Source organism: Glandiceps talaboti, chromosome 5 (assembly GCF_964340395.1).
Source record: "Glandiceps talaboti chromosome 5, keGlaTala1.1, whole genome shotgun sequence".
NCBI lineage: Eukaryota > Metazoa > Hemichordata > Enteropneusta > Spengelidae > Glandiceps > Glandiceps talaboti.
The window spans coordinates 18,839,666-18,860,722 of record NC_135553.1 but is presented as its reverse complement, the minus strand read 5'-3'; the positions used below and the strand labels follow the sequence as shown (position 1 = coordinate 18,860,722).

General features: G+C 35.2%; 1 protein-coding gene across 1 annotated transcript in view; it reads right to left on the bottom strand.

The window, feature by feature from the left end:
- Nucleotides 1-5,128: 5,128 nt before the first annotated feature.
- LOC144435224 (fas-binding factor 1 homolog) overlaps nucleotides 5,129-21,057 on the bottom strand; it is a 31,323-nt gene continuing 15,394 nt past the window's right edge. The window contains exons 15-30 of the mRNA XM_078123807.1: nucleotides 20,580-20,656; nucleotides 19,495-19,790; nucleotides 18,726-18,881; nucleotides 17,353-17,424; nucleotides 16,869-16,969; nucleotides 15,559-15,765; nucleotides 15,022-15,129; nucleotides 13,896-14,035; nucleotides 13,160-13,278; nucleotides 12,271-12,393; nucleotides 11,552-11,695; nucleotides 10,982-11,200; nucleotides 10,349-10,486; nucleotides 9,246-9,336; nucleotides 8,021-8,211; nucleotides 5,129-5,417 (exon numbers count right to left, since the gene is read on the bottom strand). Of these exons, the coding sequence (XP_077979933.1) occupies nucleotides 5,319-5,417; nucleotides 8,021-8,211; nucleotides 9,246-9,336; nucleotides 10,349-10,486; nucleotides 10,982-11,200; nucleotides 11,552-11,695; nucleotides 12,271-12,393; nucleotides 13,160-13,278; nucleotides 13,896-14,035; nucleotides 15,022-15,129; nucleotides 15,559-15,765; nucleotides 16,869-16,969; nucleotides 17,353-17,424; nucleotides 18,726-18,881; nucleotides 19,495-19,790; nucleotides 20,580-20,656 (2,281 nt within the window). The 3' untranslated portion in view covers nucleotides 5,129-5,318. The remainder of the gene's footprint in view (nucleotides 5,418-8,020; nucleotides 8,212-9,245; nucleotides 9,337-10,348; nucleotides 10,487-10,981; nucleotides 11,201-11,551; nucleotides 11,696-12,270; nucleotides 12,394-13,159; nucleotides 13,279-13,895; nucleotides 14,036-15,021; nucleotides 15,130-15,558; nucleotides 15,766-16,868; nucleotides 16,970-17,352; nucleotides 17,425-18,725; nucleotides 18,882-19,494; nucleotides 19,791-20,579; nucleotides 20,657-21,057) is intronic.

Here is a 21,057-nt window from a genome sequence, read left to right as displayed (position 1 = left end):
TGTGTCATGGGCCAATTTCTACAATATCTATATTTGAACTGTAAAGTGTGTTTTTTTTTTAGTATACCTTTCTTCTAAAGCAAGAACTTTAAATAATGAGGACAAAAATCTATACTTGTTCCTTTGAGTATAAATGGATTTGAAATTGAGAAGATTAAGTAGAAAAAAAAGGTAGAGAGAAAAAAGAGAGAAAAACAATGAAACTTGATAGAAATAATATCCACACCATTTAACCTCTGTTGACAAAAGAAATACACATTAAAGTGAAAATCAAAGTTTTTAGGTGGCCATCTCATATGGCCTATCCTAGCATGTCAAATTCTTGCTAGCCTGGAATTAATGCGAATGGGGGTTATGAATTCGTTATTTTGAAATGAGGAAGTCAGAATTCAAAATCCGCAATTGCCTGGATTCAAGGCTAAATTCGTGCATGTATCTGTTCCAAAAGTCAAGTGCCTAAAAATGGGCACATTTGGGAGATATAATGCTAGCCATTATTTTAGGACTTGAAAGACTGTAACAGCACCTATTTTGTCAGGGAATTTGCAGAGATTGAATGCACAAATTATACATGACTCCTGAGAATCAGAAATTCTGTAAAAATCCGTCAGAAAGCATATTATAACAAGACCATGACGCCTTCCTTCTACAACCTCTGGAAGTAGGCCGAGGTCCTCAACAGGATGACATATTCTCCCGTCAAAGATCATGTACTAGTACTATAAAGAATGGGACATTTAAGATAGGTGACATCATTTTGTCTAAATTCAACTTCAACTGTTTAGAAAATTCACACCTGTGAAAAGCTGCTGAAATGGATAAAAAGTTATGTGCTGATATTCAGTTTTCATGTATTTCTTTTGTCAACAGCTAGTGAATATCTTGTCTAGTTCCTGACAGACCGTATTCTGTTACTATGTTATCATCATACTATTCTGTCTAGTCAATCCCATTACTCATTGCGTTAATTGTGGTTCCACCCCCACGGTGGGCGAAGCGCAAACGGCGGATGTCAGTAGTAATCCATCACAAATTGATAGGCAGTCGTCATCGCTCATTAATATTCATTTGGTACAGCTGATTCAGTTTTGACTATGATATGCAAATGTCTAACCAGGACTCCACCTCCAGTCTATTTAAACTAAAATCACATAGGGACATAACGACATCATCATGTTTAATAATATATGAACGCCGTAGGGGGAGCACAGAATTCTGTGCGAGAGTAACAGGATTGACTCTAGACAGAATTGTATGAAGATAACGTAATACGGAATACATTCCATCAGGAACTAGACTAGTGAAAATCATGAAATGAAATTCATATAAAACATTTTCATTAAATAGTACTTTTAAAGAAAAAACATCTCAACTATAGGTATAAAACTTTTTGATCAATTAATGGAAAATTGATATTACTGAAATAGACTGATAAAATATTGATTTGAAAATTCTTGTTGTTCAATAATTCATGCTCTGCTTTCTATCGTGGTAGTTCTATTGTGTGAGAGATTTTAAAATGAACGTTTGTGAAAAAAAAAATTTTGTGATAATATTCTGATTATAGCTAAGGAAAGTTGTGTTATTTTTGATAACCTTATTTCTGTCAATGAATGACTTTCTATATATTACAATGGTAAATGTACTATTGGCAAACTAAGATATATACACAGACTAAAACTATTATTGTTGGATGTGGTTACATTAGGCTTGTATGCAGGTGTCATCAACATGTCATCAACATAGTGCAAACAGTTGAAGACTCCAGAAATGGGGTTGACTGTGTTGCCGGTTGAGCACAGGGGGCTCAGGCTCAGTTAGTTTTGTGTATGAAAACAAACAAATACAAACAAATAAACAAACAACCAAATAAATAAACAAAACCAAACGAATACAAACAAACAAATACTGACCCCCCCCCCAAAAAAAAAAAAAAAAAAAAAAATAGTCACAATTGTGCTATCCCAAGTGTTTACAATCGGGGTATACAATTGTGACCATGGGGGAGGGGGGGGGGTGTCAGTAGTTGTTTGTTTTTGTTTATTGTATTTGTTAGTATTTGTTTTTGAAAACAAAACTAACTGAGCCGTAGCCCACTGTGGTTTAAGAAAAAAAATTGCTATCAGAGCATTGCAGAGACACCACAATGGCAATGATATCAATGTGTGTGTGTGTGTGTATATCAGTGGACGTTGATGTACACACACACAGACACAGACATGTCGCAATAGTAGTTTAAGTTTTTTCCTGTGTTAGCATCTCCAAAGTTTGTCTGTCTTTGTCTTAATATACTTACTTGATACCATACTATCAGCTTTTTTCTGTAAATATATCCTATGAAATATTGTTGTTCTGTGAGATACCGGTAGATGTATAGAGATGTTGACATGAAAATCTGCAGCTTTCTAACACAAATTGAGATTGTGACAAATTTTACCCCAGGTTTCTATTTATGTACATACTGGTTCAATAATTTAGTTATCGCTGATATAAAGATTTTTGTAATGAATATGAAATCATTAAATGAATTGTTTCCTCCCAAATCATAGGTGAACCACAATGTATTTTGTATAAAAGTGTAACTTACATGTTTTGACCAATGAAATATGACCAATGTATTTCCAATGCAAATGAAGTAAATGATCTTGGATTCTATTAAAATTTACAGTTTTTGTGTTGTATCAAATTTAATATAATATCAGTTCTGCTTGCTGTGATTATACTAATTGTGTTATTAATTAAGAGAATTTTTTTAGACCCAGCTGTGTTTGTAATTATAGTGTCTTTCAATGAATGAATGAATGAATGAATGAATGAATGAAGAATTGACTGTCTAATAAACTCATTGTCAATATACTGACGTTGTTGGTTGATTTTTGTATACCCTATAGCTCACTAATGTATTCTGAGGAAAGACTTGTAACAGGAATGAGTAGGAATTCTGGATTGTGTATGGTAAAACTCCATAAGATGCATCAATTCGACCCCCCCCCCCCCCAGCTCCCCAGTCAAATTCTACGACCAATGCATTCATTCAACAGTCTGGTCATGTCTGAATAACTATGACTTACCTCCTAGACTCACTGTCAGTCCACTGTCTTAACTGAATTGTCATAGGTTTACATCAACTTGACCAGTAATGTATTCAGCAAATGCCTCTATATTAACCCCCAACCCCCTTTTTATTTTAGCACAACTAAACTGGTTCAGTCGTGCTATAGCCATGGCAAAAGTCTGTGTTGCAGATGTGTGTGTGAGTGTGTGCGTACATTCATACAACATACATACATGCATGCGTGAGTGAGTATGTGCGTGCATGCGTGTGTGCGTCACGCTTGCGTGTGTGTGTGTGTGTGTGCAAGTGTGAGATGACAAAGTTAAAAACCACCGGACCAACTGCCTTGGTCTTTGGTGGAGATATTATGTAAATGAATTTAAAAAAAAAATGAAATCATTACTTCATGAACTCCTTCTGTACTCACAGTGGAAGTTGTTATGAAGTGTGTAATATGTTAATATAAAATCACTTCCTGTCAAGGTCCACACACATCAGTAAGATCAGTGCAAACCAATATAGCTTATAGTCTGCCTGGTGAAATGCATGTCATGTGTGTTTTGGTGAGCATTTTACTTCATAGGATGTCGGTGTATTTTTGAATACTGATGATGTATTGATGGCCTTATCATACTACAGTACTTTAGATTCAACATTTGGTAAAAAATTTGAAATACCCAAACTACAGGGCAATTTCACCTGAAAATTGATGGAAATATTTGTGTGCTGTGTCCATATCAAGACACTGTGAACCCCCATTGTTGATATGCAGGTAAAGTCTAAAATTGGGATTTCTTTTCAAAAAGCTAAAACTTCAAACCTGCAAGGCCAATTAATTTATTTGAAATTTGGTGGGGATATTTCTGGGGCCATCTAGATGAATAACTATTGATGAAAAGATTATACAAATATTCATGCATATTATTTCTAAGTTTTGGTCAAAATTTACATGTAAACTTTGAAACTACTTGGTAAATCTATATACTAAGAAATCCTTATAACAACAGCTTGTAGTTCAGTATCGGTTGTGCACATCGCCATTGGTGCTATTTTTGATGAATATGTCAAAGACTGCGTCAGAGCTGGTGAAGCCCTTAGGACATTTTCTGAATACACAGCTGATAAACTAAAAACCATTTCTACAAAGCCAGCATGTCTATTGTAATTCCTTACACCTTCATTCTAATGAACACACTGCTGTAAAATTCCCAGTTGAACATTTGGAATTTAGGACAATTTTATTGCAATGTGATGATCACAGTATCATGGTCGATACATATACCTACCTGTTTGACATGAATTATACATGTACATATGGCATATACAGTCTCCACCACTTTCCACAGAGATGTACATATACTGGTAGTTAGTTATCTAAGTATTATTTTTGTTGTACATTTCATATGCATATAATTACTGCATGTCATTGTCAAATTTATTATCCAAGTGCTAGCTCTTATAATAATTTGCATACAAGTCAGTTGGGTTGGTAGATTTGCTGGGTATGGGTTACTTTAATAAGAGACTTTCAGTTAGCTGGGTTAGTTGGTAGGCTGGCTGGGTATGTGGTAGTCCAGAGACTTTCAGTTAGCTAGCTGGATTGGTAGGCTGGCTTGGTATGGGTAACCCAGAGACTTTCAGTTAGCTAGCTGGGTTGGTAGGATGGCTTGGTTTGGGGTATTAACTAAAGACTTTCAGTTAGCTAGCTGGATTGGTAGGCTGGCTGGGTATGTGGTAGTCCAGAGACTTTCTGTTAGCTGGGTTGGTATGGGGGTAACCCAACGACTTTCTGTTTGCTGGGTTGGCAGGCTGGGTGAGCATGGGGTAACCCAGAGACTTTCTGTTAGCTGGGTTGGCAGGCTGGGTGGGCATGGGGTAGCCTAGAGATCTGCTGCCTTCTCTATTACACTGTGAAAACTAGCAGTTTGTGAGAGTCAACACAACCAGTCTGTCGGCTAGGTACAACAGAACGTCAAGGGTGGAATGTGTACTAATAGTATAATTCCCAGAACAAAGCCCACTGAGGTGCCAAACATACAATACGACCATACACACATACACGCATATCCTGGCTATCAAAAATACTGCTTTTAATACTTGATTGTTCAAAATCTTATAAACGGATAAATTACAAGAAAAGAGTAAAAGAAACGGAATACTAAAATATTTAACATTTTGTACAATTTACAGGATTCTTCGGGAATACATAAAAATACATTTTGATTTGAATTACATATTTTAGCTATACTATAAATATCAAAGTTTATACTCTTTGTGCTGAAGCATAGGTGGGCGAGCTCTTCAACGATGAATTCTTCAGAGTCTCCAGGTAGAAACTCTCGTCTTCTAAGTAGGCCTTGTCCTGTTGTCATGGAAACACAAGAGTATGAATTAGATGCAAGTAACAGGATCATAGTAGGGTGCTTGCTATGCTAAAATGCCTCAGGTACCAACAAGTACACAACTGTCACAATGATGTTCATAATTCAACTATGTGAAAATCTCTCTCAATCTTTTTCTGGCACTTTCAGTAGTGACTTTACAGGATTTTAATCCATTTTTTTTCATCAGAAATCAATAATGTACACTATATATTCATGTGGTAATGAAAATATCTAATTATGACACTAGTTAAATTCTTACTTGGTTTCTTCTGTATTTTAGACATAAGACTATATTTACTGGTATTATGAATATCATTTTCCAGCAATTTTTAAATTTTAAATTTTTTTATTTTATTAAAAAAGCAATTTTTGCTCTCTTTTTTTAAATTCTTTAAAAAAAATTTTCTTACTATGGATTCTTTTGCTTTTGCAAATATCATAATAGACGTTCCAAAATATTTGGGTCAACTCCTTGACACCATACTCAAGCTAAGTTATTGTCTCTGAACAGAAAATATGGATTATATACACTGGCTGTTGTATGTCACAACAACTTGTGTCTACATCACTGGTTTTGCAGTGCTTGAAATATGAGTTCAAACGTTCCAAATCACCATTATTTTTTTCCCAAATTTCTCACAAATTAGGTTTTAGCAGGTATTATATTACTCCCCAATATTTTACTTCATTCAGCTGAAAATACTCCTTACCTAAGGGTTCGTCACTACTCAATAAGTGACTTGTAGTAACAAGGCCCCTTAGGTCACTCATAATTTCCTCACCTGAACGAAGAAAACTATTGGGAAATAATACCTAAATGTCTCATAAATACAGTAGTTAATATTTGTTTTATTTATATTTTGTGTACTATAATCATATCCCTGACGACGATGATGATGATGATGATGATGGACTATATAATTATATATAAATAGCTCCACACAGACTGTCAATGAAATATTATCAATTATATGAAGCTATATCAGATTTCATTCATTTCATTTGGACAAGCCAACTAACTCTTAAAGTGGACATATGGATGAGGATTTGATATTTATTTTGGATTCCTAAAACAAGTTTTATCACATGGCTTCCTACTTGACAAATTAATGTGAAACAACATTGACCAAGTCTGTGTTACGTTTGTAACTTAATACATTGCAAAATGCTAAAAAAAAATGTGTAAAAAGTTTGTTATTGTACATACAATAGCAAATATTTAACACTTTTATTAATGTTTTACAATTTACTGAGTTATAAACAAGGACTTGGCATTTGTTGTTTCACATTGATTTTCCAAATAGGAAGCAATGATAAAAATTTTTTATAAATTAAAAATCCAAAATAAATACCCAATCCTTATCCATATGGCCACTTTAAAGGAAATATAATTATAAAATTCCATGTGCTTTGTCCTATTTTGTGGATACATTTGATATTTTTGAATGAAATACAATAACAAACAAGACTGCTGTATATGCAGTGGGTCATGGGAAAAGTAAATATTTTGAATTTCATACAACTTTAACATTCTTTCACTCTTCTTTGCTAAATATAGTGTTCAAATAGCTATATTGTTTATGTTATATCTTGATGCACAGGTGCATGGGGGTGGGGGGTGGAGGAAGAGATAAATAGTTTCTCTGATTTTTAGAGTATTTTACTTAAACATAATCTTATATAAAGCATGACCACTAACAAGCCATTGTCATTACATAGTAGTTATTAGTCATTAGCATATAGTGGTCATTGATATAATTAGCATAAATTCATACTAACTATTCACACATCATGCACTAGATATGAAAACCAATATAAACAACTGAATGGGGATATACATCTGACAGTGTTTTTGGTGGAGTTTAGAAGAACAGCTTGTTAAGGTCAGATCTCATGACCCCTACTTTAAATATCGAAATTAGCATATAAACGATCATAGAACTGTTCAAGTTATCCTACGGATATAATATGAATTTGAGTAGTGTATTCTAATGTTTCGAAAAATGTTTTCTTTCACTCCAAAATGATAATACTTTATTGCATCCTTGTGTTATCTTTGACAATACTTTTATACAATTATGTATATTTGTACAATATTTTATTGCCAAATAGATACATCAAATTTAAAAAAAAAAAATTAAATTATTTAGGATCCAAGTACCTATTTTCATTCATATCAAATTAATACAATTTGGTAGATTTATTATTTGACTTTTCTTGCTTTGATTAAACACGAATTTGTATCTTGAAGTTTTCATCTCTAGGCTTTTCATTGCAATTTCCCATACATGTATTATGATAAAATGGGACATTTTACCTGAATTGTATTCACTTTTATGCCACAAAGTCACAACAGTCACAACACATCGGTCAACCCTTTCAGATAGAGCAGACCAGTGAGGGCAGAGTGTCAGAATTACAATGTGGGACCAAGAACTCTATATACAGACCTCAGAAAAGCCCTAGATAATTTATATTATGTTCACAAGCATTCCACTGACACTAGTGTTGATAAAGTGGCTCAATACTGAATATCAAAGTTCAATTTCACTTTATCTAAAATAGTAACTGTTGTCCTCACCTTTTCAGCTGACATTTTCCACATTCTTAGAGTTCTGTCAAGTTCAGCCTGTGCTATTAGTTCCTGTATTGCATCCTGGGAGTCCTTCACAGGTGTTGTTGACAACAGAGTTGCTGTTTGCTGCGTCGGCGGGGTAGACACTGGCTGCAGTATCTGTGATTGGCTTAGTACTGCTGGATTGGCTAGTGCATCTGTACATGGAAACATAAATAATTTTCTATTTTGCCATTTGAAAATATTGTCTCTCTTACATGTAATGGCCCCCTTCATTCAAAACAACTCTCACATATGTAGAAAGAAATGTAAACTGAAAATCTTCCCAGGGTTTTAATCCTGGTTCTTACCACTGGAGGCATATATAGCATCATTGTTTTGATCAGGCCTAAACAAAAATTGTGTAGTTCCGATTATGCTCAATTCTAGAATAGATGGGTTTCAGGTTGTTGTGTTTTCTGTTGTTTTCCATATGGTCTCTGTGTTATTTAGTTTCTTTCCATCAGATGTACAGCAATTGCAGATTGGAAGAACAGTTTTATATTGTCTTATTGTCAACTTTTTCTCGTGAAACTGCACAATTTTTGCGATTTTATTTTATTTTTTCACGAATACATTAAAAAAGTTTAGGGTCGGCAGTGAAAAACTAGGTGGGGTCGGGTAATTGGAATGATAAGCTTTTTCTTAAACTCTGCCAGATAACTGTTTTTCATTACTAAATTTTAATCCTAATATGAACTGGTTCTGTAAACTCCATCTGTTTATTACAAGGTTAGATTATGAAATCAGACTTTATATTTGCTGTTCTCTTTGTGTACAGTACAGTACATATAGATATTTTGTACCCTTGGAATAAACAACACCTATTAGACAGATTACATCAAATTACTTAGTCTGTAAGATCTGGGTGCCCTCACACATTGTCAACCCCTTTCATAGCAGGCCGCTGAGGGCAGAGTGAATGGTGATCTTACAGTCTAATCAAGACAGGGTGTCCTCACACATTGGTCAACCCTTTCAGCACAGGCCACTGAGGATGAATTGACATGATGTATCTTGCAGTCTACAAATTACTTTAATATGTTACAGTAATGATTTCGCACTGAAATACTGTCTTACACTATCATCATAACGAGTTTACAACAACTACCAAGTAAATGATCAAATTACTCTTTAAATCTCAAAAAGTGTCTTCCACACTACCATCATAATCAACAAGACAGCTACTTACAAACATTGGTTGGACCACCACATTTTGTACAGGTAATAGTTTTACGAATGTCTTCTAGTGCTTTCTGTTCCTTGGCCAGCTGTAAACGGTCCTGTAAGGTTATGAATGGAAACAGTATTGGTAAAATATCAAATTAGTTGTTAATTTACAAAGCTTATAATGAACAGACAGTTCAAAGTTTTTAGCACTGAGCTTGATCACCATTTCAACCTATTATTGCTTATGGATAATATTAGACTCTCTCACAGTCCTCGGCGCATCGCATTGCTTAAAGGGCTGTTTTGTATGTACTGATATCTACTGCATAATTACACTGTGGTCCCTCATGGGACGACATAGGGCTAATCATTTGTTGACGTGCTACTGCGATGCGCTCAGGGCATCGCGACACTTCAACAAATGAGTAGCCCTATGTAGTCGATGAGGGCCCATAGTACATGGATATTCTGGTACAATTATGCGGTAGATAGTGGTACATACAAAACAGCTAATAGCTATGCTCCCGAGGACTGGCAAGAGAGTCTAGGATAATAATAACCACTGATTAATATGTACAATGTCTGATTATTGGTATTTATAATCAATTGCATATATCGTGGCTGTCTAATCGAAAAATGATACTCCAGTTACAACTGTAACAGTTTCAAAATGGTGACAGATTCAAAACCAAGCTTTCACTCAAATTGTAAACTTGCTACTACACCACCTACGGATGATACTGACCACTGTCTTTTTTTATAAATACTGACCAATTTCTAATGAATTATCTTTGGTTATTTGATGAAAAAAATGTCCCAATTCGTATCCTGCTAGTGCTGGTTAGGGTACTAGTATCTGACTGTTCAGATCAGGCTTTCAACTAGCAATACCAGGGGAACCTAACTGACCAGAGATTTTCTGGCTAAGTTGAAATCTTTTGACCGTAAATAATCATATTTTTAGACCTGCTTTAGCTTCAAGGCATCAGAATCTGATCATTTTCCCACTGTTAAACAGGTATATCTCATGGAGTTTTACCCTTCAAATTTAGTGATAAGGTCCCTTGAGTCACTCATATTTCACTCTGACACACCAGAATCAATGCTATGTTACTGTATACATACCTGAGCAATCTGTTTTTCTGTTGTCCTAAGTAGTTGAATTTGAGTTTGTACAGAGGTCAATCTGAGGTCATGTTCACCCTGTATTTGACGTACAGTTTTCATGGCTGCCTCTCCTTCTTCCTTGATCCTTGCTGCCTCCTGAACAAACAAACAAACAAACATTTTTACCTTCCATCAAATATGAAATTCCTTGAATTTTTACATAACACTACCGTGACATTAGACTGCAAGACATGTCATGTCACTGTGCCCTCAAAAGTCTTGACCTGATGAAAGGGGTTGGCCAATGCATGAGGGCGCCCCAACATGGTATACCTTACAGAGTACATTGATGTGTAATATTGAGATTGGCAGCCATTTTGAATTAGAATTCTGATGAATCTCTTTTAATTTTATAAAATTACACATAACTAAACAATGTTGATTTTCCTGATTTTAGACTGATTATGCTTAGAATTTTGAATTGCAAATAACTAACATATTTGGAATTTGCTTCCAAGAAATTTTTTAATTCTGTGAGTAGAAATATTTTCAATACTAAGTATGAACCAAGAGTCCATGAACATTCATAACATATTATTTATTCCTTTATTTTGTCTTACAAAATATCTAAAATCATGATAGCAAACTCACATGGACACTATCAGCAACCTCTTCTGACCGTTTCCTGATCTGTTCAGCGACATCTTGTAGTTTCAACTTCTCAGTTTCTAATTCTTCTTTATAGTGTTGTAGTGTTCTCTTTTGTTCTGTGAGTCTTTCAGCTTCCTGTCTCAACATGGTGGCTTTACCAACAGCCTCGGCTTTCTGCTCTGCCAGTGATCTCAACAGTCCTTCTCTTTCAGCATCCTCCTACAGACAGAATATACAGACAAGAGTCTTTTTAGTCTGTTTACGATAAGCCTTGTTTACACATGAAGATAATAATAAGTAGACAAACACATTACGCAGACTGTACTATTATAAACTAAAAAGACCTGGTTTCTCTCTGGAACACAATTTTTTTTTTTTTAAAGTGACCACAAATGAGGCAAAGGCATGAAGGCGTACACAGAAACAGAAGTAAATTGTTACCATTTTACCTTTTTGCATATAAAAAATGTTTAGCGTCTGGGGCTTAAAATAGGGTTGGTCAGGTAAACGGCAACACATTATTTTTCTTATTTGGCCTAATCATGATACATTTTCACCATTCTATTTTACCTGCATTGCTTTAGCAGACTCTCTCTGTTTGGTTTCCATTAACACTTTCTGAGTTGCTGATAACTGGGCTCTCTCTGTAGCCAGTGTCTTCCTCTCTTCATACAATTGTGCCATCACTGTCTTCTGTTCACTTAACAGATTGTCCTATGAGTAAATAAATGACAAACTCTAACTTTTACCGAGAGGCAAAACACACTTTTGAGAAATTGAAAATTTACAACTTATTATATCATGGCTAGCCATGTGTTGCAATATTCGAAAATAAGTTGATGAATGTAAATATTGTTTGTGAACACAAAAACGATTCAACAATATAAAATATTGAAAATAATACAATACAAATGGATGTTTGCGCAATACCAATACATTTTTGATGAACATAAAAATACACTTACGAATAGTAACATGAAATTTACAAATACACACATTTAATTTAAATATGCAAATAACAATTTTAAAAATACAAATGTATAAATTAATGAAAACATGAAATTTAAGAATATAAATGTGATTCAATGCATGAAAAATATGTTTTATTAAATATTGCAACATATGGTCGGTCTGCCATAGTGTTATGTTACTGATATTTGCTGCCTTTTTGTTAATAGCCTACAGAGATACTATGCCATGTCCCAATTTGTAGGAAGTTCCTTTCTGTTGATGAATAGAGGCAATAGGCATTGTAATGTACGCTGTGTGTCCCATTATAGACTCCCTACCTTAGCTCTCTCTATCTCAGCCCGTTCAGTTACTAATTTCTCTGTCAGGATCCTTCTTTCTCCATCCAGAGCCACTTGAAGACTGTCTAGTTTGGCTTGTTCTTGCTTAACTTTCCATCTCTCCTAAGAAACCAAGAGAACATTTGGAGAAATTACTAGACGGGTTAGATGAATTAGAATACATGTATCTGTATACTGTATATCTCCTGAGTAATTGTGAGATCATTTGCAGAAATTCAACCACCAGTAGTTACTGGTAGATGAATTAGAATTACAACACATAATGGAAAAATCAAGTGTTCAGCTACTCAACCCATTCACTTAGAACGTTCACATCAGGTGTAAAATAACAGTGTATAATTATCAGCCCAGTAGTGCTCACTCTAAAGGTGTCACAATTAGAATATACACAAATTTTATTGACATTTCATTGACTGATAGGATCAGCTACAGGTCTATCCTTCCCAATGAGTCAACTTTGTTTACAGATAGATACATTTAGAGGTTTGAATCTGCAATGTGCAGATTCCAAGCTGTCCACCACTCACATGAAATGAAATACATTATTACATTGCAAGCTATCATGATTTGTACTTCAGTAATACCTGTTCTAACTGTTTGATTCATTCACTTACATGACTTTCCATACATACCTGTTCTAACTGTTTGACCAGTTCACTCATATGACTCTCCATACATACCTGTTCTGTTTGACTAGTTCACTCACATGACTTGCCATACATACCTATTCTAACTGTTTGATTCGTTCGCTCATATGACTCTCCATACATACCTGTTCTAACTGTTTGATTCATTCACTTACATGACTTTCCATACATACCTGTTCTAACTGTTTGGCTTGTTCACTCATATGACTTGCCATACATACCTGTTCTAACTGTTTGGCTTGTTCACTCATATGACTCTCCATACGACTTATTAGTTCCTGTAGTCTGGATCTTTCTTGGTCATTCTCTTCTTGTTGCCGAGCCAAACGTTGTTGTAATACTACAAATATTTAAGAAAAGGAAGCAAATAATTCACTCTTGAGGAAAACAAGTAATTCTCTATCTTCCGAACACAAACAAGAGTTCTACATTGTGTTTGAATATTCACAGAACTGGTTGTTGTCATGGAACCAATTTAATATGTAATGTCACCTCATAAAGCTGTGTACAACAGTAGCTCCATGAATGTTGACATTTGAAGTTTCACTTCATGAAATATCAAATTCAATATAATTCTGGCATTTTAATACAGACCTCCAGAACAAGCACAGCCCATGCTATTCCAAACAGGATTAGATGTGAGATCATTCCTCATTAATAGTTCTATGTAGGATAAAAACTACATTCATTCTTTTAGTTATGCCTCAGATCCCCCTTCTAACTTAATTGGTCAAAATTGATACAGTAAATTGTTTTACAAAGCCAGTATGTAGTGATAAAAATGCTCTTTTATATTAGTGCAATGCATTAATTTTTAATCAAACAGAGTTGGCACTGGGCAGATTCAAACCCAGACTGCAGTGGTAAGTTGCATACGAGCTAACTGCTCGGCCACCAACAACCCATAATGAATGGTTCTGTAAAATCACCTTGGACTTCACGTTGTTTTACACTTACTTTTAAGTTGTTCATCTTTCTGTCTTGCTTCAATCTCCCTATCATCCAGATTAGCATAGTGTTGGTTTTCAACTCTCTGTTGTAGACTGCCTAGCTCGTGGGCATTGGCCTGCACCTGGTCTATCACAGTTTGTAGAGCCCTGTAATACAGACGTACATATAGTCATACAAATATATATATATGCAAATTTCACAAGCTGATACTTTGCATATGCCAATCATTGTAATGTTCATTGCTATTCTAGCATACATGGTCTACAAATGAAAAAAAAAGGACAAGGTTGCATGCATGGCATGACCCAGGACACTTCTGTGTTGTCATGATCATAACACTTTTACAGCTAAAATGATGTAGGCTTAGTGTTCCACTCATGTAACATGACATTTAATACACACCCTCAGACAAGTTCTAATGCAAAAGAGACAATTACATAGGTGCCGTGGTGCATAGTTGGGATGTAGAAGTAGTCAACTTGCAATGTTGATTATCAGTTAGAAAATAAACAATTGCAGCCATTAAAATCATCAAGTCCATGTGTAATGTTTTCATTAGAAGCCTGGTTCTACTGCACTGCGAAAGAATAGCAATGCTTATCAGTGTTCAATGTGATTTGGCAAAGGATCCTGCTGTGTTTGTTGTGTCTCTGTTATTGTTAGTCTAGAGTTGAAATATGTATAGCTCTCATAATGTCCCATTAGTGAAACCAAGCCTACATCATTTTAGCTATACTAGAACCCTCAACAATTCAAAGTTTTGTTAGATAGATTAAAAAAAACAAAGTCAAACATGACATTGGTGTTGATGCTGCTAATATTTTACTTGTTTTCAAAGTAATTTTTGGAGGGCCTGTTTACAAGAACAATCGCTTTAAAGTCTCATTAAATGTTTCAAATGATATGTATATTTTTCCAATTTTGTAGTTATATTGTAGTTACACTTTTTTTCTGCAAGGTTTTCTGTGAGCATTATTTTGTTACATTGTAAACAGTGCATGCTATATCTGGTCCAAGAACTCATACAAGTTAAATGAACTCAATCTTTGATTTTATCCCACCACAGTCACCAGAATAAGTAGTAAACTGTTAAAACATTAGCACAAAAGTTTGATGAGTTTAAATTTAATACCGTGTATGTGTGTGAGTTCCTTTCAGTGTGTCTAGCTGTATTTCATGAGATCTCTTCAATCTCAGTAATTCCAATTGGTGATCCTTCACTTGATCTTCTAGTGCTGACCTGAAACAAAATAAATGATGAAAAAATACTATTTTTATTACAACGTCTATTGTTATCGACATAGGGAATTAAAATTTGAGAGAGAATATTACATTTCAAAAATGTTCAATTTTTCATTCAGGTCTTGAATTTTTCTTTGATCTCACTATTTCTACCTTAAACCTGAAGTTGTTCTGTAGTGAGACCTTGGATCTGAACTTTGGGGGGTTGCTGAATAAAGCTGAAAAGAGATGAGTACCTCTGTCTAGGCACGGTGCCCTCAGTGGCAACCTTTAGTTGCTTGTAAGCACTATAGCCGACAAGGGGTCTACCAGCTAGACTAAAACCAGAAGCAGTTTAGTCTAGCTACTAGACCCCTTGGGCTAGACTGCTTACAAACAACTAAAGGTTGCCACTGAGGGTCCTGTGCCTAGACAGAGTTACTCTTACCTTTGCAATTCTTTCAGTTTGTTGATTTCTCTTGTCTTGTCATCTTCAAATTCCATCATCTTTCTATGATGCGAAGTAATTAAATCTGACTTCTGTTGTTCGAGTAGTTTCATCTTAGCGGTATAACCATTCACTAATTCTTCATTCTCTTGTTTTAGTCTTTTTTCTCTACTGTCAGAGGCTTCTTCATACAGCTTTAACCGTCTCCTGATGGGTCAAATAAAATGAAGATAAATAAACATAGTTTCCTACATTATATCTGACAACCTTTCCTATCTAAACATAAAATATTACAACTCACAGAATCAGTAAATTAATCTGAATGAACTGAAATTTTCATTGCTGTCTTGTCAGTATTGTCAGGGGTGTGGTGTGATACAGTGGGTTGATGTCATGTGTCTAGTGGTAACACCTCTCTGTGAGTATAGCCATATTTGATGTTTAATTAACTAACATGAACCCATGGTTAAAAAAAACCACATTCATTTTTACGAAACAGAACAAATTGGGTAATGTTACATACATATGCTTACATACTATATAACATATCAAATGGTAGCATTTGAAAATAAACAACCCATTTTTAGTTAGTGATGAAAATTTCTACTCAAAAAAAATTCTTGAAAGTGAATCCCAAATAAGAAATTTTCATAACTATTAAAATATGAACTCAGAGTCCATGAACATTCATTCTCACACCTCATTTTTAGGCTTTTTTGTTTGCATTATTAGTTCTATGGTTCTGAATGACATGCACAATTTTTCTTCAAATTTCAGAAACTGATTTTCACAAGTAATAATCTAATAATTCTCAAATATTTCACTTATTCCGCTGGAAATTCTTGTGACACAAGACAGCCTTTGTTACTCCATGACATAGTTAGATCTGCAGTAACAAAACTAATTATGTCCTTCTCTTTCAATGTTGTCATTTATTAAGGGTATAACAGACAAGTATTCATTCAATGTATTATAATGGTACAAAGTGACCAATTCAGACACTATCACAGACTCTGGCATTCTTCCCATTAATAAGGGGTTTTACATCTTGTTGCAGATCTCAAAAGATATGCAAATATGCCAAGCAACAACAGTTGCCAAACATGTCGTCAAGCTTTCGCCATGGCTATGTGTGATGACGTTGAGAACTATAGTGTTGCTAAGCGTTTGACACTTTCAGTTTGACCATCCTCAGTGGTTGCTATGGATGCTCAGCACTAGTTTTCATCTGAGGAGATTGCCAGCAGCCTAAACATAAATTGCTCTACTAAACTAACTTAATCTATCTCAATTCTATTTCAATACAGTACCTGTGAGTTGCTTCAAGTGAATGGAGATCTTCCTGAAATCTTTTCTTGGAGTTATCCAGTGTCATTTCTAGATATTCTTTTTCCAACTCCAGCCTACGAATCTACATGACAAAAGGAAACAAAGCATAAAAACATTTATAAATATTCCTTATGACTGCTTTTGTATGAGAATACATCCATATAAGGGAGTCCACCATCTTGTTTTGAACGAAATCAGTAATCTTTGATTTTCCCATAAAGTTAACACAATATTCAGCAGCCATATTGGATTCTGCGGCCATATTGGATTTTACGGCCATATTGGATTCTACAATGGCTTAATTTTGATATACTTTTGACCTCTATTTTAAAAAATTTGTACAGTGACTCCTCATTTTTTGCTCATTTTTAACTGAGATGTCGATAGGTTTTAGTTTTCTTGAACAAAGATTACATCACAGCAAAAGTTTAAGATTTTACTTCAAAGATAAAATACGATACATACCTGACTAGATAATGCCGTCATATTCATTGACATATCAGCTAGTAATGGCATCTGTGGTGTTGCATTTTGTATCTGAAAAAAATATACAGAAAATTGTCAGCAACAAATTATCAAAATTGTAATGCCTTTTCAACAATTTCCCTTCAAGATTTCATCCAAACATCCCTCTCAGCACCAGTACTATTATTTCCTATTTCAAATATGTCCTATATTATAGTGAACACATATTGCCTGGCCATGAGGGCTATAGCACCCGTTTATTACACCCGAGGGACTGTGAGTTACCAGAATCACATGCTATTTCCCGAGGCCAAAGGCCGAGGGAAATAGCATGTGATTCTGGTAACTCATAGTCACGAGGGGGTAATGAACGGGTGCTATAGCCCGAATATAGGCCAGGCAATATGTGTTTTATAATATACCTCATGCTGTGAACCCGCGGTAGCAGACGACATCGTCAGAAGCTGCCATTTTGACCTGCTGTGAACGCGCGGTGGTCACGTGACCATGTAAAAGTTGATGGAAGTCATTCTATTTTCCTATCACATGACTGATTCTAGCGAATCATTGCACAGCATTATCACTAGGTATATTATAATTCTAAATAGTACATGAGAATGTAAAACTGTGGTATGGTTTTCAAATGCAACATCAATGATCTCCATGAAAGTCATATTTACCCTTACATCCAGTACAAATTGATGCTGGTGGTTAAATAACAATTTACATTATGAGAACTAAAATTTTAATCAATACACATAACATAATTTGATAAGCTGACATCTTTCGACTGCAAACTGTCAAGTCTTGTTCACTCATGATAGAGGGCGCTGTTGGTAATCTGAGCGCTTTCGACTGAAAACAGGCAGTCTTGTTCATAGTGTGTTGTGTTTTATTTAGTACTCATGTCACAGAGTAAACAAGATTGACAGTTTAACAGTTGAAAGGTGTCAGGTTTATATCAAATTATGCTGTGTCTATTGGTTAAAAATGTTAGTACTCATGAATCAGATTCTGTCACAACAGTTGAATTTCCACCAGTGTATCAAATAAATTACATTAAGGATGATTGCACAAAGTCACACAAGCACTCAGAACCTTGGCATGAAGTTTTTGAAATGTGGTTAATAGAAGTGTGAAAATGAAGTTCAGCAATCACACTGACAACAGATGGCAGATCCCCTCTCCCTCCCCTAAACATTTATAGAGCTTGTATGACATTGTGTGGATCATCCGTTATTTATAGGTCGTTTGCGACTGAATCATGCATGTTAGGGTAACTTCTACTTGTATAAAATGGCAACCATAGTTATCCTAAAACTGGACATAAACTTTGAAATGAAAACCAAACACTACTAAAAAGGAAGACTGACTTGTCTTTTCAAGAGTTCTTCTTGAAGTTTGTGTTGTTCTTCTTGTTGTTTTAGTTGTTGTTCTCTGAGTTGTTGTTCCAGTGCAGCATGTTGTTGCTGTTGTAACATTCTCATCTGTTCTTCCTGTTGTCGTATCATTTGTCTCTGCATGTCATCCTAAAAAAAAATGTACAATATTGTCTTGGAATTTAATGATAAGATCTTTGAGTTAGCTCCTCTGAAACTTAGTTGTATTGCATGACATTTTATTTGGGGTGTTAAGCAAAAAGCAACCTGTGATAAAAAACGCCAGTGTGTTTTCTTTGCTCATGGTAAGCAGGATTGTTGATAACTTATCAATGCATACACGGAATGCTACATGTTAATAATCAAATACAACTGTTAATAGTGTTGCATTATAAGTTAATTTCCACAGATATACATATGTAAACAAACTGATAAAAAGCATCACATGAACCTACATCACTGGCACCACAGTTGGTTTTTTTTGTATCAGTTGTATAATTGTTGTTTTACCTAATTTTGTCCTTGTGAGAAGTCTTTTTTTAGCTCACGTCACAGACACAGATAGACAGACAGACAGACAGACAGACAGACAGACAGACAGAGATAAACAGACAGCCACAGAGAGAGACATACAGACAGACAGACAGAGACAGACAGCCACACAGAGACAAACAGACAGACAGCCACACAGACACAGACACAGACACAGACAGACAGACACAGACACACACAGACACACACACACACACACACACACACACACCTGTTGTTTCAGTAAATCAGTTCCAGGTTGTATCGTTGGCATACTATACAAAGGTTGCTGTGACATAAAAGCTGAATCTCTAGATGAAGGTCTTGGCTGTTGTTGATGCTGTTGTTGTTGTTTTTGTTTCATTTCTTGTCTCCACTGAGGCACCCTCTTGGCACCATCACTAGATGCTGGTCGAGGTTGTTCTTGTTTCCTAGGTGACTCCTTTTCCATCTTTGTAATCTGAGCTAAATGATCAGCCATTGCAGCAGCTCTGGGACTCTTCATTGAGTCATCTAAATCATAATCATCTGTGTGTATGTTGATGAGACAGATAAGAAAAAGTTTATCTTAGATGCAAGTTGTAAGAGTACATACTATCACTGACAACATCCAAGTCACACAAACTATGAATCTAGTAAAATATATGCAAGTAATCTGCTTTAAAATGCTACAATAATGCAAATTTATAATGCACTCTTTCTTCCTAGAGCTCAAGGCGCTCACAATTATTAGCACAGATCAATGGCAGCACAATGGCCATTTATACTTCCTCAACTCCCTGGGGAGCATACAATCCATTGCAGCCTTTATAAGTGCATAGGATTAAAGCATTCACATTGCAATCTCTATTCTACCAGGTCACCAATTATACAGCTGTGTTGACTGAGGCACAATCGTGGTTCAAATCTTGCCCAAGGACTTTAGGTACTCAGAAACAAATGGCAGCGATGGGACTCGAACCTGCAACCTGCAGATTCCAAGTTGGCCACGCTAACTATTCACCCATCATGACTCCACAGTTATAATGGGATACAGTTCAATTTTTATCCTGGATGTATTCTGTTGTTGCATGTGAACTGACAGTCTGAGAGCTTTACATCTTCCATCTTTGTGATTACCAATCTTAACATTCTAAAAAGTCCTACAGACTAAAACTATCTATCCACAAAGATATTACTGACTTTGTAGTCTCTGTGAACAAGGAAATGATGACAGAATAAATTCCATATTTCTGATTTGAACTGTGTGACTTTGTTTGCATTTACGATACATGCCAACAAATTTTAATGATATATTCAATGTAAAAAGAGTCTAACCCTGAGTATCTCTGTATTCAGGAACTCCTCGTCTGTGAGGATGACCACGTTTTGAAGATTCCCAGGGAAATGATGACCTATTTAAAAAACAAAAAGAAAGGGAATTCAAAGATTTATGACCAGAAAAGTGTTGTGGAACGAGGCTGTTATCTTGTTTCTTCAAGATTGTCAACAGCATTGACATACATCTATTAGAGAATAGTTTTTTAATGATGCTAATGTTTGCTGATGTGAGAGTGACAAAGCTGTGATAATGTAATAATGGCAGTGATAATGACACAAATAATTCGTACATTTACACAGGAAAGTCCGACCATTATTATAGTGCATATTTTTACATATAGTACATGTAAGAATATGCAAAAACTGTCTTTGAATACATGTAGGTACCGTATATATAACTTAAGTTGCCAAAACTCTCAGGTATATGTGCTAAGTTAAAGTCTATTCAGGGTGTAAACTATGCCAGTGACAGTGC